The 20,182-nt window shown below is 41.6% G+C and overlaps 1 protein-coding gene across 1 annotated transcript in view; it reads right to left on the reverse strand.

Moving 5' to 3' along the window:
* The window catches only part of hmcn1 (hemicentin 1), a 77,947-nt gene that overhangs the window by 41,266 nt on the left and 16,499 nt on the right, over window positions 1–20,182 (reverse strand). The window contains exons 3-20 of the mRNA XM_041039732.1: window positions 18,819–18,977; window positions 18,599–18,721; window positions 17,346–17,517; window positions 16,479–16,585; window positions 13,122–13,242; window positions 12,707–12,970; window positions 12,448–12,592; window positions 12,184–12,305; window positions 9,549–9,818; window positions 6,326–6,467; window positions 5,974–6,101; window positions 5,551–5,664; window positions 5,171–5,329; window positions 4,185–4,376; window positions 3,998–4,093; window positions 2,273–2,400; window positions 2,012–2,156; window positions 535–647 (exon numbers count right to left, since the gene is read on the reverse strand). Coding sequence (XP_040895666.1) covers window positions 535–647; window positions 2,012–2,156; window positions 2,273–2,400; window positions 3,998–4,093; window positions 4,185–4,376; window positions 5,171–5,329; window positions 5,551–5,664; window positions 5,974–6,101; window positions 6,326–6,467; window positions 9,549–9,818; window positions 12,184–12,305; window positions 12,448–12,592; window positions 12,707–12,970; window positions 13,122–13,242; window positions 16,479–16,585; window positions 17,346–17,517; window positions 18,599–18,721; window positions 18,819–18,977 — 2,700 coding nt within the window. The remainder of the gene's footprint in view (window positions 1–534; window positions 648–2,011; window positions 2,157–2,272; window positions 2,401–3,997; window positions 4,094–4,184; window positions 4,377–5,170; window positions 5,330–5,550; window positions 5,665–5,973; window positions 6,102–6,325; window positions 6,468–9,548; window positions 9,819–12,183; window positions 12,306–12,447; window positions 12,593–12,706; window positions 12,971–13,121; window positions 13,243–16,478; window positions 16,586–17,345; window positions 17,518–18,598; window positions 18,722–18,818; window positions 18,978–20,182) is intronic.

A 20,182-nucleotide genomic window follows, 5' to 3' on the forward strand; every position in this document is an offset into this window, starting at 1 on the left:
GACCTGTTCCCTTGGAGTTGAAAAGTTGAGCTCATCACTGCCCAAAACTGTGGAAGCTCCCTACATAAGTACGGATACTACACATTACCAGTAAAAATGAGCTGCATAACAGCATCCTGTTACAAGTTAACAGTCAGGAGGTGCATCTGTGCATGAGTGGGAGTCTGTGAGTCATAAATGCTTCTTGGATTTGTGAAGCCGTTATTTAAAAATGATCATTTTGGGATGACATTGCTTACTTTGGCAATAGAGCTTTCCTAATACTGCATGTTGTGTAGTCTCATCTGGTGAGACTTGGCAAAAATGTGATGCAATATGAACAATCATGGCTGGTATTCATTTGACCTGACTTTTTTCCTTGATTCACTCAAATTCTTCTTTCATGTGGTTTCTCTCTTTCTCCCTTTTGTTATTTCTGGGTGTGAAAAAAGGAAATCTGAGGTCTTCAATGGCAGGAAAGCAATACACCATAACAAGACGAGTATTGGCCTTTTCACTGGCCTTTATACACAGAGAGACAATGTCAACACAGACCTTGGCCCAGGTGATGTCTGGGGTGGGTACTCCACTGGCACGGCAGGGCAGGGAGATGGGTGTTCCCTCAATCGTGCTGAATACTTGAGGGCCATGCTGAATGGTAGGAATCACTGTAAACACAGTACATAATACAACACATTTGTCAAGTATTTATAGAATCTAGTAGATGCATTTTGAGTTCTGTATGTGCTGTGTATTTGGTTGTCTCTGTATATAGTACCAGCTTGTTATGTGTCTCAGAAGCATCTGGAGAGAGCCTAAGTGAACAGAGTATTCTGAGCAGATATTCCCCTTTTTTATTCTTTTCTTTCTATCTTCCTTCACTATCTGTCTTGTTTTTGTTTTGCTTTGATCCTGGGAATCTGCAGAAAAGATAAGCCCTTGGAGGCTTGGAGCATCTTCTTGGAAATGAAAACGCTAAACAACAAAATCACACACAGCATACACAACACAAGCCATTATCACATGGTGGTCTATCTGCAGTCTTTGAAGACTCTATGGAAAGTATTTCTCACCAGTTAAGGCAAAGAGAACTAAACACTGACCTACATAGCGTAAATGTCCAGTGCACTGTATATGTTCATCTGAAAAGGACTGACCCAATTTCACAAAATGAAAGAGTCAGTACCTTCTGGCAATGACTAACTTTGGTAAAAATGGAGAACACATTTTTCCTTCTCACCGAGCTCCAAACTCTGCCTTTACCTTCAGCTACTCCTGGTTTTACTGCAACCTCCAAGATAATCCTATTCATGCAATTAAGAGTCTTCTACATCGTAAAGGAGTCATTTAAAGAGGGCAGTGAGAAATGGAGACGGTAACAGAATAAAAGAGAAAGAAAAGCTAGAGGAGGCATTTCATGTCTCATGTCTCACCTTTTTCAGAGATCTCAGAGTCATCATGGTGGGGAAAAAACACAGGTGTAATTAATAATACTAACGACAGTTAAGTGAACCTGCATGCATGAGAGGCACTGGAACTGGCTCCCCTAAGCAGAATGAGGCCATCGTTAGAGTTATTAATTACACCTGTGCTTTTCCTTCTGTGGCATGTAAAATGTCTGCTGTGAAAAAGGTCTGGGCTTTTTAATTTGGGGTCCTCTGCCAGTACATTTTAATGGCACGTTACAGCCATTTCACCTATCAAATTGTTAATTAGCTGTTAGTGTGTGTTTTACTTTCAAACATTGTGAACTACATGTCTACATCATAATATGATTTAATAGCTCAGTTTACCGGCGTTGAAATACCAAATCGACTCTAGTGTCTACCACACATCTGCATCACTGACCAATATAGTTGCCAGTATTACATCTCCCTAGTGCTTGAGGTGTTACATGTGTTCTTATGCTTGTGCTGGTAGGATATGTACAGGATGGCTCACAAAGTTCAGAAGGAACCTTTAAGACTAAGCAACTTTGTTTCTCCACATTCACATTTCTGTGCATAAACATGCTTATGTGCAGTTGGATTACCATAAACATTAACGGTCGTGGTATGGTTGGTGGCCCCAACAACGTTCTCAGCCAAGCAGGTGTAGTCACCCGCATCATCCAGCCGGATTCTCTCAATATGCAGACTGCCGTCCCTCCTCACTGTCATATACTGGTCTGATGTTACCTGAAGAATTGTGGGTTCCACAGGTTTGAGTTAAAACATGGATAGTGAACTCAGGTGATGCAAATAAAAGCATGCGAGACATCTACAAACTGTGAATTTCCTCTCTGCGTCCTCACCAGCCCGTAGTTGTGTAGCCACTGCCTCTCAGGCAGCGGATTGCCAGCCAGTAGGACGCAGGGCAGGGTCACCTGCTGGTCCTCAATCACGCTGAGCACAGCTGGACTCATTGCAATCACAGGCAAGACTGCAGATATGATGAAAACGATAACAGAGAGCTTATGTAAGAAAAACAAGGGGGCTGAAAGCATGACAGCAAAGAATTCAAGAAAATTATTAAGCACATTCATCTTAGCCGGGAGCAGTAAAAATCTTCTGAAGCTATTTGATATATTTGAAATCTGCAGTATGTGGGTAGCAGCTTCTTCTGCGCATAGAGACCAAAAATATATGCACAAAAAAGTCTGGTACGATTGTGTCCCTTACAACACCCATCCAAAGGAACTCTACCAATTAATGCAATCCAGCGCATCCTTAAAAAAAATCTCACATCCTTGACAACCATGAAAAGCAGAAAATATGACAAATGGTTGATGTTTGAAATTTGGCATGTGAACAGAACAGACAAAAAACTGTGGTTGTATTTGTTATCTTACATATTTTCAGACAAAATAATAGACTTATGTCCAAATTCAAAGGAAGCATGTGTTTAAATGTTGGTGTGTGTCCTGTATGATGACGAGGGAATACTTGGTTGCTATAAACACAATACAGCATATACAGTATATATTTTCCACAGCTGCTAAAAGCATCAATATAACCCTTTCTTCCTTCACATATGCATACTTATACACAACACGTACATAAACACACACTAAATGACATCTGATATCACTTTTGTGTAAATGCTCTGGCTGTGTTTACAGGGACAATGGTGATGTCATCTGTGGGGGCTGTGATAGACAACAGGGTGTGGGAAGAGGGAATGTGATGACCACCCTGATTGGCCTGGGAAAACAAGCTCACAAACACACACAAACACACATGTACACACAAAAACATGCCACTGACACACCAGTTTCACTGCTCTCTACTTTCATTATTGCCCAAGAGAAAACTACTGCACATGTCCTTCTGCACTGGGTGTGTATGTGTCTTCTGAGACGACACAGTCAGCAGGGAAATGGGGCAGTGGGGCAGCAATATATGTCATCTGGGTGGGTCAGTGCTTTCTAACCTTTGGCCTACATACAGTATAAGTGCTCCGTGTGTTTCCACTGCAGAGAAACAGTGAAACAGAAACAGTGGTTAACAAGGCACATGTGTTCAAACACACCCAGTGAAATGTGCTAATGAAATCACACTCACGTGTAAAGAGTGAAACAGGAACACACACATGCACAAAGACATACAAAAAGATAGAAGCACAAAGGAATGCAGGCATGTGTAAGTGTGCCAATGTATTTTGTGGGCCAGAGAGCGGTCTTTGAAATACAAGACCATTTCATGGGAGACAGGGCTAACGCAGCAATTTTTCAGTTTAGCTACATTTCTGTATTCCTTCACTAAATTTACCATATGCAAACCATTATCATGTTTCCTTTGATTATAAAGTTATAAAATTGATAAATGAAAGTAAGTATAAATAAAGTGAATGCAGAAATTAAGATGTCTGCTTTTTTGGCTACATAATCACACTGTGAAAACTAGTTTTCATTTTAAGATTAAGACACAACTTTCTGCTCTTGGAGAAAAAACCCCCAAAAAACTAACAACAACAACAACAACAAAAAAAACAACATCCAATCAGAGACAACACATTTCATATCAATCCGTGTTCTTACCCAGTCCGGTCACAGTGATTCTGGCCTGGGTCCGGATCCTGCCAAAGTGGTTTCGGGCCTCACAGATATACACCGCATCATCCTCCACCCACAGGTCTGACAATAAGAGGGACATTAATTTGGGGGACATTAACAAAGAGCATTTACTTGTTTAATGTATATGCACATATCTAACTAATAAACTCACTGGAGATATGTAGACCTCCTCTGCTCTGTGTAATACTGCCTTGCGCACGGGACCTGTTGAAAAGGGGTAGTCCATCCTCTCTTCGCCAGCTGACCTGTGGTTCGGGGTAACCTTGGACATGGCACGACAGGCTCACGTTGGAGCCGATGTCCGACGCCACGTCTAATGGCTCTCGGGTGAACTTGGGTGCGGCTAAAGCGGTCAAGGTTAAAGATTACAAAGGTGAAAAGGTTTAGGGGCTACCCATCCATCTGCACTTCATTCTACAGACAATCAAGCTGTCGGTCATCTACGCTTGAAGTTGTTCTATGATTCCATGACCAGATGTAAGGAACTATGTGTAGATTCAAGACTAAAAGTGTGTATTTGCACAACAGCAGAAATATGGAAACACAGCATATGCACCATATTTATATATACCTCTGGGTATGTACTGTTCTGTGTTACACATGTCAGTCATTTTTTTTATTTGTGTGCATGTGCAAAAGTCCAGCTTTGCACATGCACTGTATGGTTACCAGTGTAACACTGTAAACCATAAATGGATATTGACACACCCATGTGTTGTTAAGATATAAACCAGACGCATTCTGTCCCTGGTCTGGCAATGGCATCTTTCATTAACAGCACCAAAACAGCCTTTGTATCATTATACACAACCATCACACATTAGTCACAGCCATAACAGCCAGTTCATTGATGGCTTCAAGTTTAAGGCTCCAAATAAAGAGATAAACTCTTGATTCACTCTTCTGGTCTGAGTTCTTTATATCATTTAAAGTGAATTTTACTATCCATAAAATAAGCAAAGACCAATTTACAGTTGCAATTTAGACAGAAAAAAAACCCTGTCCTGGGGCATCTGGTTGGGATAAGGGTCTAGGACAGATATCATGACATTGCAATAACCTCCTGTTGCAGTCTTGCAACTCAAGAAACAAGCAAGCACTCGGTCATGCTCTAACTAAACTAGACACCACTCTCACCTCCTACATCGAGTGAGATCTTTCCTGACGAGGTGCCAGCAGCATTGACAGCGACACAGCTGTAATCTCCAGCATCAACATTCTGGGTCTCCTTGATGGTCAGCGTCCCTCCCAGCGTGTCTACATTCAAGAGGGATGATGAATGCAGCTGGACATCACCTAGAAATTCAAACAGATACAACAGCGGAGTGTGATCAGCTGAATTCTTAAAAAGCAGCTGTTACATGTGGGGTGTGTAAGCAAGTAGAGGATAAAAGTAAAAACTGCTCAATTCTTCTACATGCTGAATGTCTCTGTAATTCAAATGAGGTGTTACGAGGTGTTCCAGTTCCACATTGAGCTTTCCTTTGTCAGATCTCCTTCTCCTTCTGAGGAGTTACCTTTGTACCACCAGATCTCAGGCTGAGGGACTCCAGATGCTGAACAGGCCATCACTGTGGTTTCTCCAATGCCAATGAGAATCTCACTTAATGCCACTGTCACCACGGGTGATTCTGGGGAGGCAGAATCGTTGCAGAATAGGCAGAACATTAAAATAGAGACAGCAATTAAAAATGTACTAATACTAGTGGCCATGCATTTGTGAGTATGTATGTGAAAGAACCACTTGTTTTCATCATGCAGCTCCATTTATTTTCTTATTTCTGACTAGTTTATTTTATATTTTATTTATATTTGCACAGAATTCTTGAATACAAATTTTAAAAGATGGTGAAATTAATTCTGTGTGAACATGGATGTCACACGCACAGTCCATGTTTCTATTTAAGCACATCCAGTTGAACGAGCATTGTGCCACTCACCGACGTAAGTGAGGATGGAGGTCATTGTGTCAGTCCCAGCCTGGTTGCTGGCCAAACAGCCATAAACTCCTCCATCCTTCTTCTCCGTGTTTCTTAGAACCAGTGTGCCATCAGGAGTCATCCTGTATCTGAACATACAAGACCCGCAGTTCATGTCATTTCAGCGCATTGGAGAGTGACAGGAGAGATCCTGATTTATTACTGCAATATCATACAACACAAACACCACCACACTGACCACGGTTTCAAGCTTTGAGATCTCAGCTCTACAAAAACTTTCAAATCCCTACATTGTAGAATTAAGATAAAGAATAGTCATCCACCTTGTTTATGTCAAAGGAGATGAACTAACCTGCTGGATGCCATGATGAACATGTCGTTGTGGGTCCAGACCAGACGAGGCGGAGGGTAACCGCTGGCTGAGCACCTGATCTTCATTTCATCTCCCGTCGTAAAGGTTTGATTACGAGGCTCCACTGAAACTTTGGGCACCTCTAGAGGAAAATACCAATAAATCGGAGGATTATTCACCAGATCAATCAGTCACCATCTAATTCAGTCACTCGCTGAAGATACAGTAATGATCACAATGGCGTAATTTAATCAGTCAGCCAATGATTCTTTGAAACAGTTAAGTTAAGAATGTGAAATCAAAGTTATGTGAGCTGTGAAGTTGGGTTGGCCTTCTGGGAGAGCTCTTAAAACAAGTACATTACTACATGTAAATATCCCTGAGGTAATGTTGATGTATTGGACCTTTACATACAAGTAAGGAAGTTTAAAACCCCGAATGAATTGAGGTTCAGCCACAAGATGTAACAGAGCATAAACTTTTATTGTCACTGCAGCAGGAAGAGTGATGGCTGTTGCTACAGCTAATAATGTTTCACGGCATATCTTTCACCCTCATTTCCTCTTTATTGGTAAAACAGGGAGGAATATTAAATCCAGACCATGAGAAGCTGTGGAATCTAGGGAGATTTTCCAATTGATTCATGATGTGTAACTTATCCCTTCAAGGGTGTGTTTTCTCTATTCTATTCCCACAGCTGGAATCATCTCCAGAGTCCCTGACCTTTCTAACTAGTAGAAAAATCTAAGTGAGAATTAGTCGTCTTAATGGAGAGATTGGACACTTCCAAAATAACAAAAGTCCAATCTGTGTCCATCTAAGAGGCAAGAGAGGGATTCATTTTTTACCACCATCAGAAGGAAGGCAGTAAAGGCGAACTTGTCATTCCTTGCATGCTGTCAATAAACTACTGTATGAAAGCGTCTCTGGGTTAGCTGAGGGAAAGCGCTGGGTGATCACAGGTCAGCAGTTGGTTGAATAGACACACACAAGTACAGTAGGTGTGAAGGAATGTATAGTTTAGTATTGATGTTTTCACTTCAATCACCAGTGATGCCACATTTTGAAAGATATACAGCACAGATACCAGATGTCGCCAATAAATTTGCTGGAGATACTTTTGATATATTACAACCTTGAAAAAGAAATGAAATACTTCAACTTGCCACTGTATTGATCTTAATCTAAGTGGTGCCCAAGGCTGTACTTTGTTGATCATATAACACAGACAAGGTCAAATGTAAGGGCTGCAGGACTGCAGGGCCCCTTTCTTTCTTTCTTTCTTTCTAAGCCAAGCTCTCTCCTCTCTTGCCGCTACCACTCGTGAGGTCACTGCGCCCTGAGGGGACGAGGACACCTCAGAGTTAAGGAAAAAGGAGGTTCCTGAGAGGGAAGATGCATTCTTCTACCCTGACTCAGGAGCAACCTTAATATGTCAGGAAGAAGCCTGTCTTTAACACCCCCTTCATCACCTGCTCTACTTTACCTTTTTCCCTCCTTCACTCATCTCCCTTCACTCCCTCTGACGATGCATCCTTCTCCTATCTCAAGTTTCCCACTCTTTTGGGGAAACTCCTCTACAGCCACATCAAGCTGGCTAATTTTGAAAATGATTACATGTGACAACGATGTGCATCCACGTTAGGGTTTTCAGGTTGTTTTCATCAAGAAAACAGCAGGAGAGCAGCTAGAAATCTCTTCTTCTTCATCCAGTTTCTGTTGGCACACAACAAAACAGTGCACCACATCCAACATTTGGTGAGGAATGCTAGGACACAGCCGGCTAAACCTCCTTTCTGCTCTCAGAATTAGTTGTTTTCATTTTCATGTTTCTCTATTACTGCTCTGCAACAACTGAACAAGCAGGATTGCGGTTATACATGCTCCTGTGCTGCTGTGGTGAGTCGCCAATAAAATCTATTGTCCAGTTGTAATTCCACATAAACACAGCTCAATGAGAACACCTGTATTGTTTGGTATACTGACATTTCAAATGAGTAATTAGGGAGTGCAGAAGGCCAAAATGAAAAGAAAAGAAAAGAAAAGAAAAGAAAAGAAAAGCATGTGTGATCAAAATTAGTCGGTTTAGTGTGGACGTGCACTCAGGTCCACTGTGCTCCGTCCAAGTGTTGTAAGACGTCAGTAGACTTGACTGACTTCAAAGTGAAACTAATGACTAGGATGGGGCTGACCAGGGGGTAATTAGGGAACCCTCAGAGCTTGCTAACAGCTGTTTCAGAGAATAAAAAGAGATGAGGCAAAAAAGAACCAAAAAATGCAGCAAGAGAAATCGGTTAAAAAAAAAAGAAAGAAAAGAAAGAACAACAAAGTATGTTTTGACAGGATGATATGAAGAAAGGGCATAAAGGGGCTAAGGCAAAAAAAGAGAATATCATCTAGTTAAACCAGGGAAAATGTCAACGTCAGTGAAACATGCCAAATGACAGAGTTCCCCAAACCTGTGTGCAGCACTGGTATTAAACCTGCAACTTTTCAATCTGTGTCACTGAGGTTTGCCTTACAGAGGCAACAGTTCACTCCAAGTTAAAATCACAGTGAATATTCTGTAAAACATTAAGACCTGGCAAGACGCACACAATGATGCATATGGACTCTGAATTAATTTCTTATGGGTTGTGTAACAAAGGAAACACAGTTGTTCATTTGGAAATATTGGATTACGTAAAACAAAGTTCTTTGCCTCTCTCACTTGTTGTCTCTCAACTCTCTGAGAACCTCAGCAGGTTCTGGCTGAGATCAGCTGCTAATGGTAGATTTTAGGGGCTGTAATACATCGCCTTTTTCTGGCCAGGCCCCGGGCCCGTGCTCTGTGGTGCTTGCCAGATAGTCAGCGATCCTCTCTTCCATCTGTACAACAAAGTGTTTCTGATTGATTGTCAGTGAAGTGTTAGGAACAAGACTATAAGAGCTGTCCGGAGATGGAAAACTCTACTTTAGCGCTGCCCGAGAGTCAGGCATAAATTATTTTCACACATCCCATAAAACATTAGGGTGAATTATAGAGAGCAGGGGAGGGAAGAAGGGTGGCGGCATTCGAGGGACGATACTGTATTTGGGAAGGAGGTTGAGTTTGCCAGGAATACTGTTCCCCACGGTGTAAATCACACAGAAGAAACAGGAACACATACCAAAACACACATACCACACACCTCAGGTTTAATGCCATACTGAACACATGCAGATATGAACACACGCTCCTCACCTTGGACAGTAAGGTAGATTCGCTCTGCAGTCACCCCTCCTTCGTTTATAGCAATGCACTCGTACCAGCCTGAATGATCTGGAGTCACAGTGGACAGCTGTAGTGAGAGGTTGGCCAGGACGTGCACCTGTGGGTCCAGGCGGGCATCGTGACCTCCTCTCAGCCAGGTGAGGTTGAAGCTGACGGTGCTCACAACGTGGCAGGTGAGGACAGCACGGGAGCCAGGGGTGGCAGTTACGTTACCGTCAGTGGTGACAGCTGGAGGCGGCTCTGCAGGATGAGGGCACAGTGTTGTTGGCAGCTGCCAGAAGCTTTGCATCATAAGCTAAACGGGAATTCACAGCAAGTGTTTCATTTCTTGCTGGTACTTATGTAAGTAGAGATAAACAGCATTTTATGTTCATCAGGCAATTTTGGACAATTGAAGAGAATGCAGTTTTTTAAAGAGAATTCATCTCAAAAAGGGAGTCACCAATGTATCAGTGGTAGAAATCACCAATATCTCATTATCAAATTAAGCAACTGACATCTATCTCTCATATAATGAATGTTGTTGTCACCTACAATGTGTGTTTACATGTGTATGTGTGTCTTACCATTGTATAAAGGTATTCCATGCAGTGTAGCTTAGCTGTGTGCAAGAGAAATGTAGCACCCCTTATTAGAATAATCAGAATTCGTAAGAGCTGCGAAGACCTCTTTTTTCTATTTTATTTCTCTTACTCTTCCTCCTTCTCTGTCTTTTCTCTTGTCACCATGTTGAAGACACTAATTCCCAGAGCCTAAGTGTGTCGTTAATCATTTTTCTTCAGAGGTGAGCCAGAGCTATACAGGGAAAAGGGGAATGGAGGGAAAAGGTGAAAGAGGTAGCAGAGGCTTTGGCTCTGATGGGGGGAGGATGCTGGAGATTTCAGTGGAGCTCCATGGGATTAGGATGACAAAAATTTGGCAGATGAATGGGTTTTATGTGTGTGTTTCTGTGTGTACAAGTGTCCAATGCTGGGGCCTGTGATTCTGTTAAGAATATAACTAGCTTCCTAACAAGGGTTGGAGATGTGGCTGAGCACGATTAATTTCAATTAATTTTAAGAGACATTATATGCGGTAACAAACTAAGCTGCCTCTGCATCTTTGAGCTGTGAGTTAGAGTCACGAGTTACGCTCATACATTACACAGATCCATGCCTGGCTCCCTCTTTCCTTCTTCTGTTTCACAAAGTGTCTTTCAACTACCTCTCACTCTCTTTTTCTCCACACTCCACCTTCTTCCCTTCTGCTTGGCATTCATCATGTTGATGGAGCTCCAGAGAATTCCATGGAGCAGGAAGTTTTTTGGAAAGCAAAGTTTGGACAAGGGGGACTTTTACTGACTGCACTTGGATTCAGGTGGTGTCCGTTCTGGTGTCTCATCATGGAAAGGGTTCTGATTGAAAAATAAATGCACTACAGAGGATTTTGGAAAAAGAAAAATGTAACATTTTTTTCGCCCAGTGGTGAAACGAGGTGTAAATCATCACTTAATCCCTTTTGCCTGTGCTCAAAGCTTTGACATCATGAGGATCACAAAATCATGATCCAAGTAATTTATCACCTAGATTATGAATTTCTCTTTAAGAGTATTTGTGGTTACGCTCTGATGTTGTACTGAGAATGTGCACCCCAGTCACAGTATACCCACCTAAACTATCACAATGCTGCTCGTTTTTTGGTGAGAAGCCTGGAACTTATTTACAGCTTTAAAAGTATTCTCATCTTACACCATTACTACAGTCCATTGCTTTACAAATCAGGCACACAAACCATACCATAAACCCTATGACATGATCGCTGTGAGGAATGGATTACAACATCATGCTGTAAGCCGGGGTCAAATGTTCCATAAAATTACATTAATTCTGCCATTATGCAGCTTCTCTGCATGGGATCCACAGCAAGGGACCCTGACCCAGTAAAACCCACAGTGACTGGCACTTGGATTCTAACCCTATGTCCATAACAAGCGTGTAAGTATGCTTGTGTGTGTGTGTGAGTGTGTGTGTGAGTGTGTAAATCTTTTGAGCATGACATAAACTTAATTTTGCAGCACCATTTCACTCGAGGTATTTTGTGTCTCTATATGCATGTGTGTCTTTTAAGTGTTATTTTGTAAACACGCTACAGGACATTAAAGACAACGATAGTTTAAATTCCGCACTGTCCTGCAAATAGATCCATTACAAACCAGTCGTACTTCCAGTATAGTAACAGTCCATGGCTCATTACATGTAGAGACGGAGGATAGCTCAGCACAGACTGTTAATTACGATAAATTACAGTTTTACTCTCCACAAAGTCAAAGTCAACCTGTCTATGTAGTGAGTCATTCTGAAGTGTTGTAATAGTTGTAATAGTAATAGCCTCAATACATCAAGTCTAATATTCAGCAATTTATTTTTTACTTTAGCTAATTTTGATATAGATACTAAATGTCTTTGTTGTACACAATAATTGCTTTAGCAGCTTTGCATTCTGTGTCTCTGCTTTGTAAATATGATTTTTATTGAATTAGAGCAATACAAGTAATCAAATAAATATCTAAATATGTTGGTTAAGTTACCTGTTTTCATGCTGTGACAGCCTTGGGATGTGTACATACCTGATACATCCAGGAAGGTGCGAGCTCTTCCTGTCCCAGCACTGCTGATAGCAATACACTCGTAGTAGCCCTCGTCCTTCAGAGAAACCTGGGCTATTTCCCACGATGCACTGTCAGACTCACTAGGATCCGAAGAGTAGCAGGAGATTTGGAGAGAGAATCATGTTCAATACCTCTGTCTTTACTATTTTCCAGAATAATGTTGAAAACATTTAATCCATTCAATCTGCTTCTAACTCATCCCTTGATCTGGTGCCTTCTCACCTGAAAAGTTGGTCCACGCCAAGTCGTCCTCCATCCCTGCTAAAGCGCAGAGTGAAGGGAATCAGGCTCTCGACCTGGCAGTTAACAGCCCCTCTCTGGAGGTAGTAACCATGAGTTGTGGCTGGCATCAGTACCTTAGGGGCATCTAAAAGACAGATACAGGAAATGAGCAAACAAAGCTAATCACTCAGGTAGTCAATCAAATTAAGCGATCCCTCACACTTTCATCTAAATATGGGCCAAAACTTGCATCACTGACCAGGTACAATACTGGAGAAAGAAACGCTGGACACTCTTTGGAACAAGAAACCGTCCCGGTCATATCCTGTCACCCGCAGGAAGAAGGCCTCATTGGGTGGAATAAACTCTGTGATGTTCCAGAGACCGTATGGCTGCCGTTCAGGGTAGTAGCGGATTGGCAAAGTTTTAATGATCACGCCTGTGATCGACAGGAGCTCTAGCCTGTCAGACCGAGCAGGAGGAGAAAGTCCAGTGGTGTTAAGCAGGATGTGGGTGGGAATACCTGGAAAGTTGATATGACATACAATGTACTGTATTCTTTGCTGCTCCGAAGCTACAAGATATAAGTGAAGACAACAGGTGAAAGGGAAAACATGCAACAGCTGCGGCGTGGTGCTTTTCTTTTACAATTCCCAAAGGTTGACCTCACTGACCTTGAACTGGCCTACTAGACGTCTTTTTGAAGTCCAGGGTGGGCTTTCTGGAAAACCCGGCTCGGAAGTCAATGGTGCTTAGACCTGAGATACGGACAGAGTGTCTTCCTGCACTAGAGGTCTGCATCAAAAAAAGGGAGATTCATATTAATATTTATGTTCAGGGCTCACACTCATTATCAGGTTTTAATATGCTGCAGGAGATAAGCTCCTACACATAAAAATCACTTTTTATATGGTCTTTATCATTTAATCTTGTTCATTAAAGAAGGATTAAAGTTTTGGTCCTAGTTGATTTTGTACAAAACCGTGTCTTGATGCACGGTGGTAGGTTTAAGAGCACTAAGAGCTGTTGGATCTAAGGCAGCTCTGAGTGGTTTAAATGACAGACACAGCACAGACATTGTTGAGTAACAGCCTTTTGTGTGCCAACTATCCCCACATGTATAGACAAGCCGCTTTGTGTAAGACTGACTGTCAAGAATCTCGCACCTGAGATTATAAAACATCCACAACTCAGAGATGACCCACTCAGTCTGACATTCATACTTTAATTAAACAAACAGAGATAATCAGAGAGTAGCTAATGGCTTGTGTGGTCTTCATGATGCAGAATTCTTTTGAAGCTTTGCAGAAATAGAGACAGAGTAATTACAGTGAAGTATAGGTTGGTGAGAGGTGGAAACTCCTCACCTTGGGTTAAACACGTTGGGGGTGTCACAGACATTGACTCACAATGCACAGGGAGGCATGAAAACCTAAACTGGCATTTGCAGTTGCATGAAATGAAAGAGAATATGTGGATTTACTGTATTTTAAGATGACTAAGTTCTACCTGACTTAAATTCCCTGTGAAGAGAAAACTATCAACCAAGACAGTGAGGTGCATTCAGGCAGACGGATAACAATGGCTAAGCTAGACGTGAAATTGTTCAAACAATGAGCTAATACCAGGACAAAGGGCACCCTGCACAACCTTAAATGCTAATGCCTGCCATCATGAAACACAATACATGCTGTAGCCATCAAACCTGCCCTAATGGCTGCCATAGAATTATCCAGGGTCTTTAGTTAGTTGTAAATGAGGCCATAATTAGGGGAGAGGTCCTTTAAAGGTCACGCTCTTACAAAAAAAAAAAAAGAAGTCCCTGTCATTAAAGCTGCTCATTTCCCAGTTTCACACCCACCCAGACAGAGTGACCTGCCCAGGTCTTGGTTACACCCTGACAGATCTTGGGTAGCTGTGGTGAGAGTCTTGCTCATACAGATATTTAGGAAATTGTTTAAGCAAATAAACAGCATTTATTTTTTCCTCTTAATTTAGCAGAACAAAACTTCTTAAAATTCTTCTCTCCACTGTTTAAATTATTTGATTGATTGATTGATTTGACTGTGTTCTGTGCTGGTCAAGACAACTGATTGATGTATATGCATTAATGAAACCGATTACTGATGGTAGGAGGTATACAATATATTCAGTGAGCAAGTCGTCTGTGTGTGTCTGAGACACAGAGAGAGAGAGAGAAAGGCAGAGAGACAGAAAACACTAAAACAGGAAAAAAGCGGTCACAAAGAATAGGGACTGGAAGCCCCCACTCCACGGCCGGTCTTCCTTTGAGCTGTTTTCATGCTTTTAAAATTATAACCTTCCTCAACTGTTATCATGGGCTATAAAATTCAGTATGAAGCTTAAATGCACTCATCAATGCTGACGTCAGTGCAGTACAAACAAATCTCACCTGGATGACTCAGCAGAGCACATTTAACATGTACACACACACACATACACACACACACCCCTACATGCCAGTATGCAAAATATGGTCGCAAGATATTTGAGTGTGTTGTTGACACACACTTCTGTTCATTGAAACAAACTTTATATTTGCAGAATATACTATGAAATTAGCACACAGTGAGGGTAAAGTAGCAAGAACTATAGGCAAAACCAAAGAAGCAGGGGATGATAGTGGGGTGAACCTACCTTCTACTACACAATATCCAATTAAAGGCAGATTAAAAAGGATTAAATTCCTTTTCACACACAATCTATGGCCTGGGTCTTACAGAAGAGTGCCATGGGCCATTAGTGTTACTGAAACCCAGTATGGCAGAACAGCAATCTCCCCCTAAACTATTTACCCACATTTCTTTGGATGTCCTAGGAAACACAGCTACAAAAGAGGAGGAGATATTTTTAGCCTGAAAGCCAGATATTGGAAAAGGCCATGTCCAAGAGGAGAAATGGGAAAAAGAAGACGTCTTGGGGACCAGTGAGAGAGAACAGCAAATCCCGCTGTGCTTCTCTTGAGGAATAAATGTGTTGGGAGGAGGATGAATGAGGAAAGAAGATACAGTAAGTGACAGAAAGAGATTAAAGAAGACAGACTGACAGGGAGAACAGAAGGAGGCAAACACAGGACAGAAATAAGACAGGAGGATGCTGTGTCTCCTTTTTATGTCTGTTTAATATCACTCATCACTTCTATGGGAACTGTCCCAATGACAGGCCACCATGTTGGCTGAAGTCTGAAAGCACAGACCTCAAACAAAGTTTTCTGATTTGGTGTTTGAACAGATATGAAACAGAAGAACTATTCACCTTAAAGCATCTTTTTATCCCAAAGTTTCAAGTACCTCTAAGCATCACTGCTCAAAACTGAACTTTCCTTTGAGAGGATAAGCAGCAAGACACACTTTTTCATCCAATCGGCTTTTCCATAAATCAGTTGGGTGCTAACACATAACACAGCTTCGCCAAAACGAGGGAAAGCGTTTCAGCAGGGGTCTACAGAGAACAGAGGGGCCATCGAGGCCCCTTTAACAAATCACTCAGGTAAAAATGCTTGTCATTCCCCAACATCTGGAATTGACAGTGTGGGCAGTCAAAAATGTGCGACCCTCTTTGCATTACCTCGACTGCAGCTTGCCAACAGTTTCAACTCTGCAAGGGGAACACAGCAGCAAGGGTACCCAAACAAAAATGTAGCAGGCTGTGTTGACAGCATTGTCCTTGAACATACTTTATCTTCATCTACCAGGACTGTCTTAAAAATGATCACAGGATCTTTCTGATCATGTTTCTGTTTGCTGGGAGATGCTTTCACCAGACAACATGCATGTTAAATTGATTACTCTCTATTCGAACATGCTGATATATTACTGCAGTAATTCAACTTGAGAACCTTCCTTGAGGGCGTAGCTCCCTCCTGGGGTGTGAGTTGTGACCTTATTCCAAGGTTATACCACTGAACTATTTGCAGTAAATCTTTTTAAAAGACAGACTCAGCTCTGGGAATTCTTAGAAGAACCCTGTAATTTTACACACCTTTCCAGGCAAAAGAATGAATTGTTTACCTTGATAGACCACATCCCAGGCTGTGGGTCCTTGATGTTGACAACTCTGGCAGAGTTGGGAATGTGCAGGAGCTCAGTCAGGCCATCACTCTTCCCCACAAGCTTCCCTGAGGGGAAAACACGAACACAGAGACAATTATTCACCTTTTCTGCAGCTCGGACTCGTGCAAATTAATTCAGTTATTGATGCGTGGCTGCAAGTTACATATAAAATTCTGGCAAAAGTTGTCAAAATAATAAAGTTTCAGGATATGGTTTTAGCATTAACCAGCATACTGTAAGTGAATGAAACAACATGTGCTGAATGTGTGGACCCCAGATGACATTGGAATCAATCCAGTCCTTTGAGACGTTTCTTTTTTTTTTTTGTTGTACTCACTTTACCTCTACCTGTTCTGTGAACCATACTACAGCTTCTACAGCTAGCTTCATTCCTTAAAAAGTAATTTTGAACAATTTCCCCCTCGTCTTCAAAATCTTCCTGTATGATTGTTCAGGCCAAATCCAGAACAGATCAGAAAATGCTTCTGCTTTTTCATTTGGAGCTGCACTGAAAGTATCTTAATGCTGCATTATCATTGTTTGTAATATTACCTATAAAAACAGCATCAGACACACTGTAACTATGAGTCAGCAATTTTCAATGGTCTTTCCTTTCTTAAGTGAAAAAAAAAACACATGAACATGTTTCACATAATTTTCATACTCATCAAGCTAATCAGTGACCTCTTGTGCCCTGGATGGAATCATTTGCATTTGTTGGGTGTTTCATTTTTCCTGGGTCACTCGTGTGTGTACCCATGCTAATAAACATCTAAATTTCAATTCCCAGTTCTGTTGGTTGATATGTGGTAAAACGTATTCTACCATTTGGGTTTTTTATCTCGATGTTAGGTGCTGGACCGCTGAGGGCCACCGTGACTTCCTTGAGGCTGGGGTCAAAGGGCATTTGCCAAGTGTTGCTGACCCCACTAAAGTGATCAGTGGACAGCAGGTGGACCTTTGACGACTGCACGGCCTCCTCCACCCATTTGAGGACCTACAGCAATGGATAGGAAATGTAAAGAATGCAGGAATTACACATCATTTATAATGTACACACACACACACCGACGTACACATTCACCTCCTTGGCTGCATACAAGGTCAACCCATCAACATGTGCAAAGCTTTCATCAGGAAGTTTCTAACATTCCCCCTGAGTCCTGCCCCTAAGTTTCCTTCTTTTCCCTATGGAGAATATGTGCAGGAGCAGTCATTTGTGATGTATGAGCAATATAATACCGCAAAACAGACAACGTGAGAAAAAGAAATGACTCTAATGTATTGCCATGCTACAAAAAAGTATTTTTTCTTGATTTACCATGAATTTTCATCCAGCTGTTCCTTCAAGGCTTCATTTATCAATACGTCATTGTTGAGCTAAATCTCATTCTTTAGCATAAGCACTGCCAAACAAGCCAGACCATGGTCAGGATATTGTTTCTCAAAACTAGTTATTACAAACTACATTTGTAATTTACCTCCTTGCTTCCTTTAAAATCTGTCCAGACTGTAAGTATTAAGGCGTGTAATCCTGCAAATGTTTTTTTATAATGAAAATGGTGCTTCTGATGAATGAATGTCAGAAAGAAAACACAAGCCAGGGAGAAAGTGAATAACCGAGATAGAGAAATTGGGCTATTAGTAAAATAAGGGAGAAAAGGGACTTTCACATAGAAAACTTCTTAAAATCTAGATTCCTTCCTTCCTTAGCAAAGAATCTTATTTTACAGCAATAAAACAGCCATACTATTCAAACTTCAACTTTGACCAACAGCCCAGTCCAAGGCTGTTGATTTACATTTCTGGAAAGGTTAAAAAGAGCTACGGTACGCATCAATCAATTAAATGTTTCCTGCACATTTTGATTGGGAGTGCAGACTCGTAGACATGAGAGAGGCTGTAAAACCTTCTACTGTTATTAAATTTACACAGCTTAGAAGGAGAATCCAGGCCAAGTAAAATGATTTTAATACTGTGACAGCTTTTCTCCTGACTCTGAAACAAGAAAATGTGTACTTGAAAAGAAGCAGAGAACAGAGGCACTGCTCCAAATTTCTCTTCAGTGATGTTCTTACCTCATTGACCTGTTTCTTGTCTAGATGAAAGACCTGCCCAGAGCTGGTGGAGGCGATTTCCTCGTAAGCCTTATAGCCGATGTGAGTTCTATCATCACAGTCCCCGGTCAGCACAAACACTACCTACACACATGCATGCACACAAAAAAAAAAAGTGATCTCTGTGACCTTAAACCTGAAAATAAACCATGTTAAGGTAAAGAAAAAAAAATCTTTAAACCTGTGACTGTTTCTGCTGAATAAGCTGCAGGACTTCCTGGGTCAGTTTGTAATCTTTAGAACGGGCATCTGTGAAGACGTAAATATAGGACCCTGGCAAGGAGATCTCCAAAGCAATCTTAATGGCACCGATGCTCATCTCTGGACAGTCCCCACCTCCCTGAGAAAGAAAAAGATATCATCAGAAAATGGTGTTCATATATATACATGTGTGTGGAAGAGTTTGTGAGCCATCCAAACTGTTTTCTGATTTATCCAGCAAATATGTTACTGATGTTTTGCAGTCTGAAGTATTGTGTAATCCACATTTAACAATGCAGTGCCCATGAGCACACAGAATAATTAAATATCATAACTAGAAGACATATAATAGAGCACAAATCTAGGCCGAGCCATAGTGATTCTCCAGTGAATCCAGTTTTACTTTTCCAATAAAATGACAAAATAATAAAATAAAATGCAGCCCTGTGTAGTAGCAGAGCAGCTCTAGAATCCTCTCGATTCTGGGCCTTCCAATCAGCACATGTGACCGCAGCACTAACATTATGCCTAGAAGACGAAAACTATGAGGTGCCTGAAATCTTAAACCCAGGGGATTGCTGACATCTAATGAACTTAAAAATAGACAAAAGGGCTGAAAATATAATCTTGTTTCAACCATACTGAGAAGAACAACAAACAGAGGATCTGAGAAAAAAGTGTGTGGTAGTGTGCACAAATGTGAGCAGCTTTCTCTTTCTCATTGGCTACTCTCTGTCCGACTGGAGGGGTCAAAAGGAAGTATTTTGTACAGCATTCCAATAGGCACATACTTGTCTGTCTGAGGGGGTTCAATGGCTAGTTTGGATGTGTAACCCCCCACCCCCACCCCCCGGCAACATCTGGAATGGGGTGACCCATTATTTTAGGCCAGCGGGGCAGAGGGTGAAGAGACAGTTCTCCTCTATCACTCCTGAACTCCAACATCTCCTGTCCGGCCAGAAATAAACTCCCCCATTCACCTACTGCCTTCAACATTAAGCCAGATAACCCCCCCCATGCACTTTTGCTCTTATGGCTTGAAAATATGAAGCATTGCCAAACATCTCCTCCTTTTAACCTCCCTTAAACACAACTGTGTTCATAACAGAAATTTCAATTTCAAGAAAAATGTAAATTCCAAAGAGTATTTTCCATGCTCTCTGGCCAAAACCTCTTCAGGGGTTGCACAGGTGAGGGGAGGAAAAACAGACTCAGGAATGAAGCAGCAAGTGAGAGGAAACTGGATCTCGTCCATGCTACACGCAACACACTCTCACACACCAGATCAACATGAAAACGTGCCAAGGATGCACAGACACTCGCCAAAGCCTTTCTTCAAAGGAC

Source organism: Toxotes jaculatrix, chromosome 6, assembly GCF_017976425.1.
Source record: "Toxotes jaculatrix isolate fToxJac2 chromosome 6, fToxJac2.pri, whole genome shotgun sequence".
NCBI lineage: Eukaryota > Metazoa > Chordata > Actinopteri > Toxotidae > Toxotes > Toxotes jaculatrix.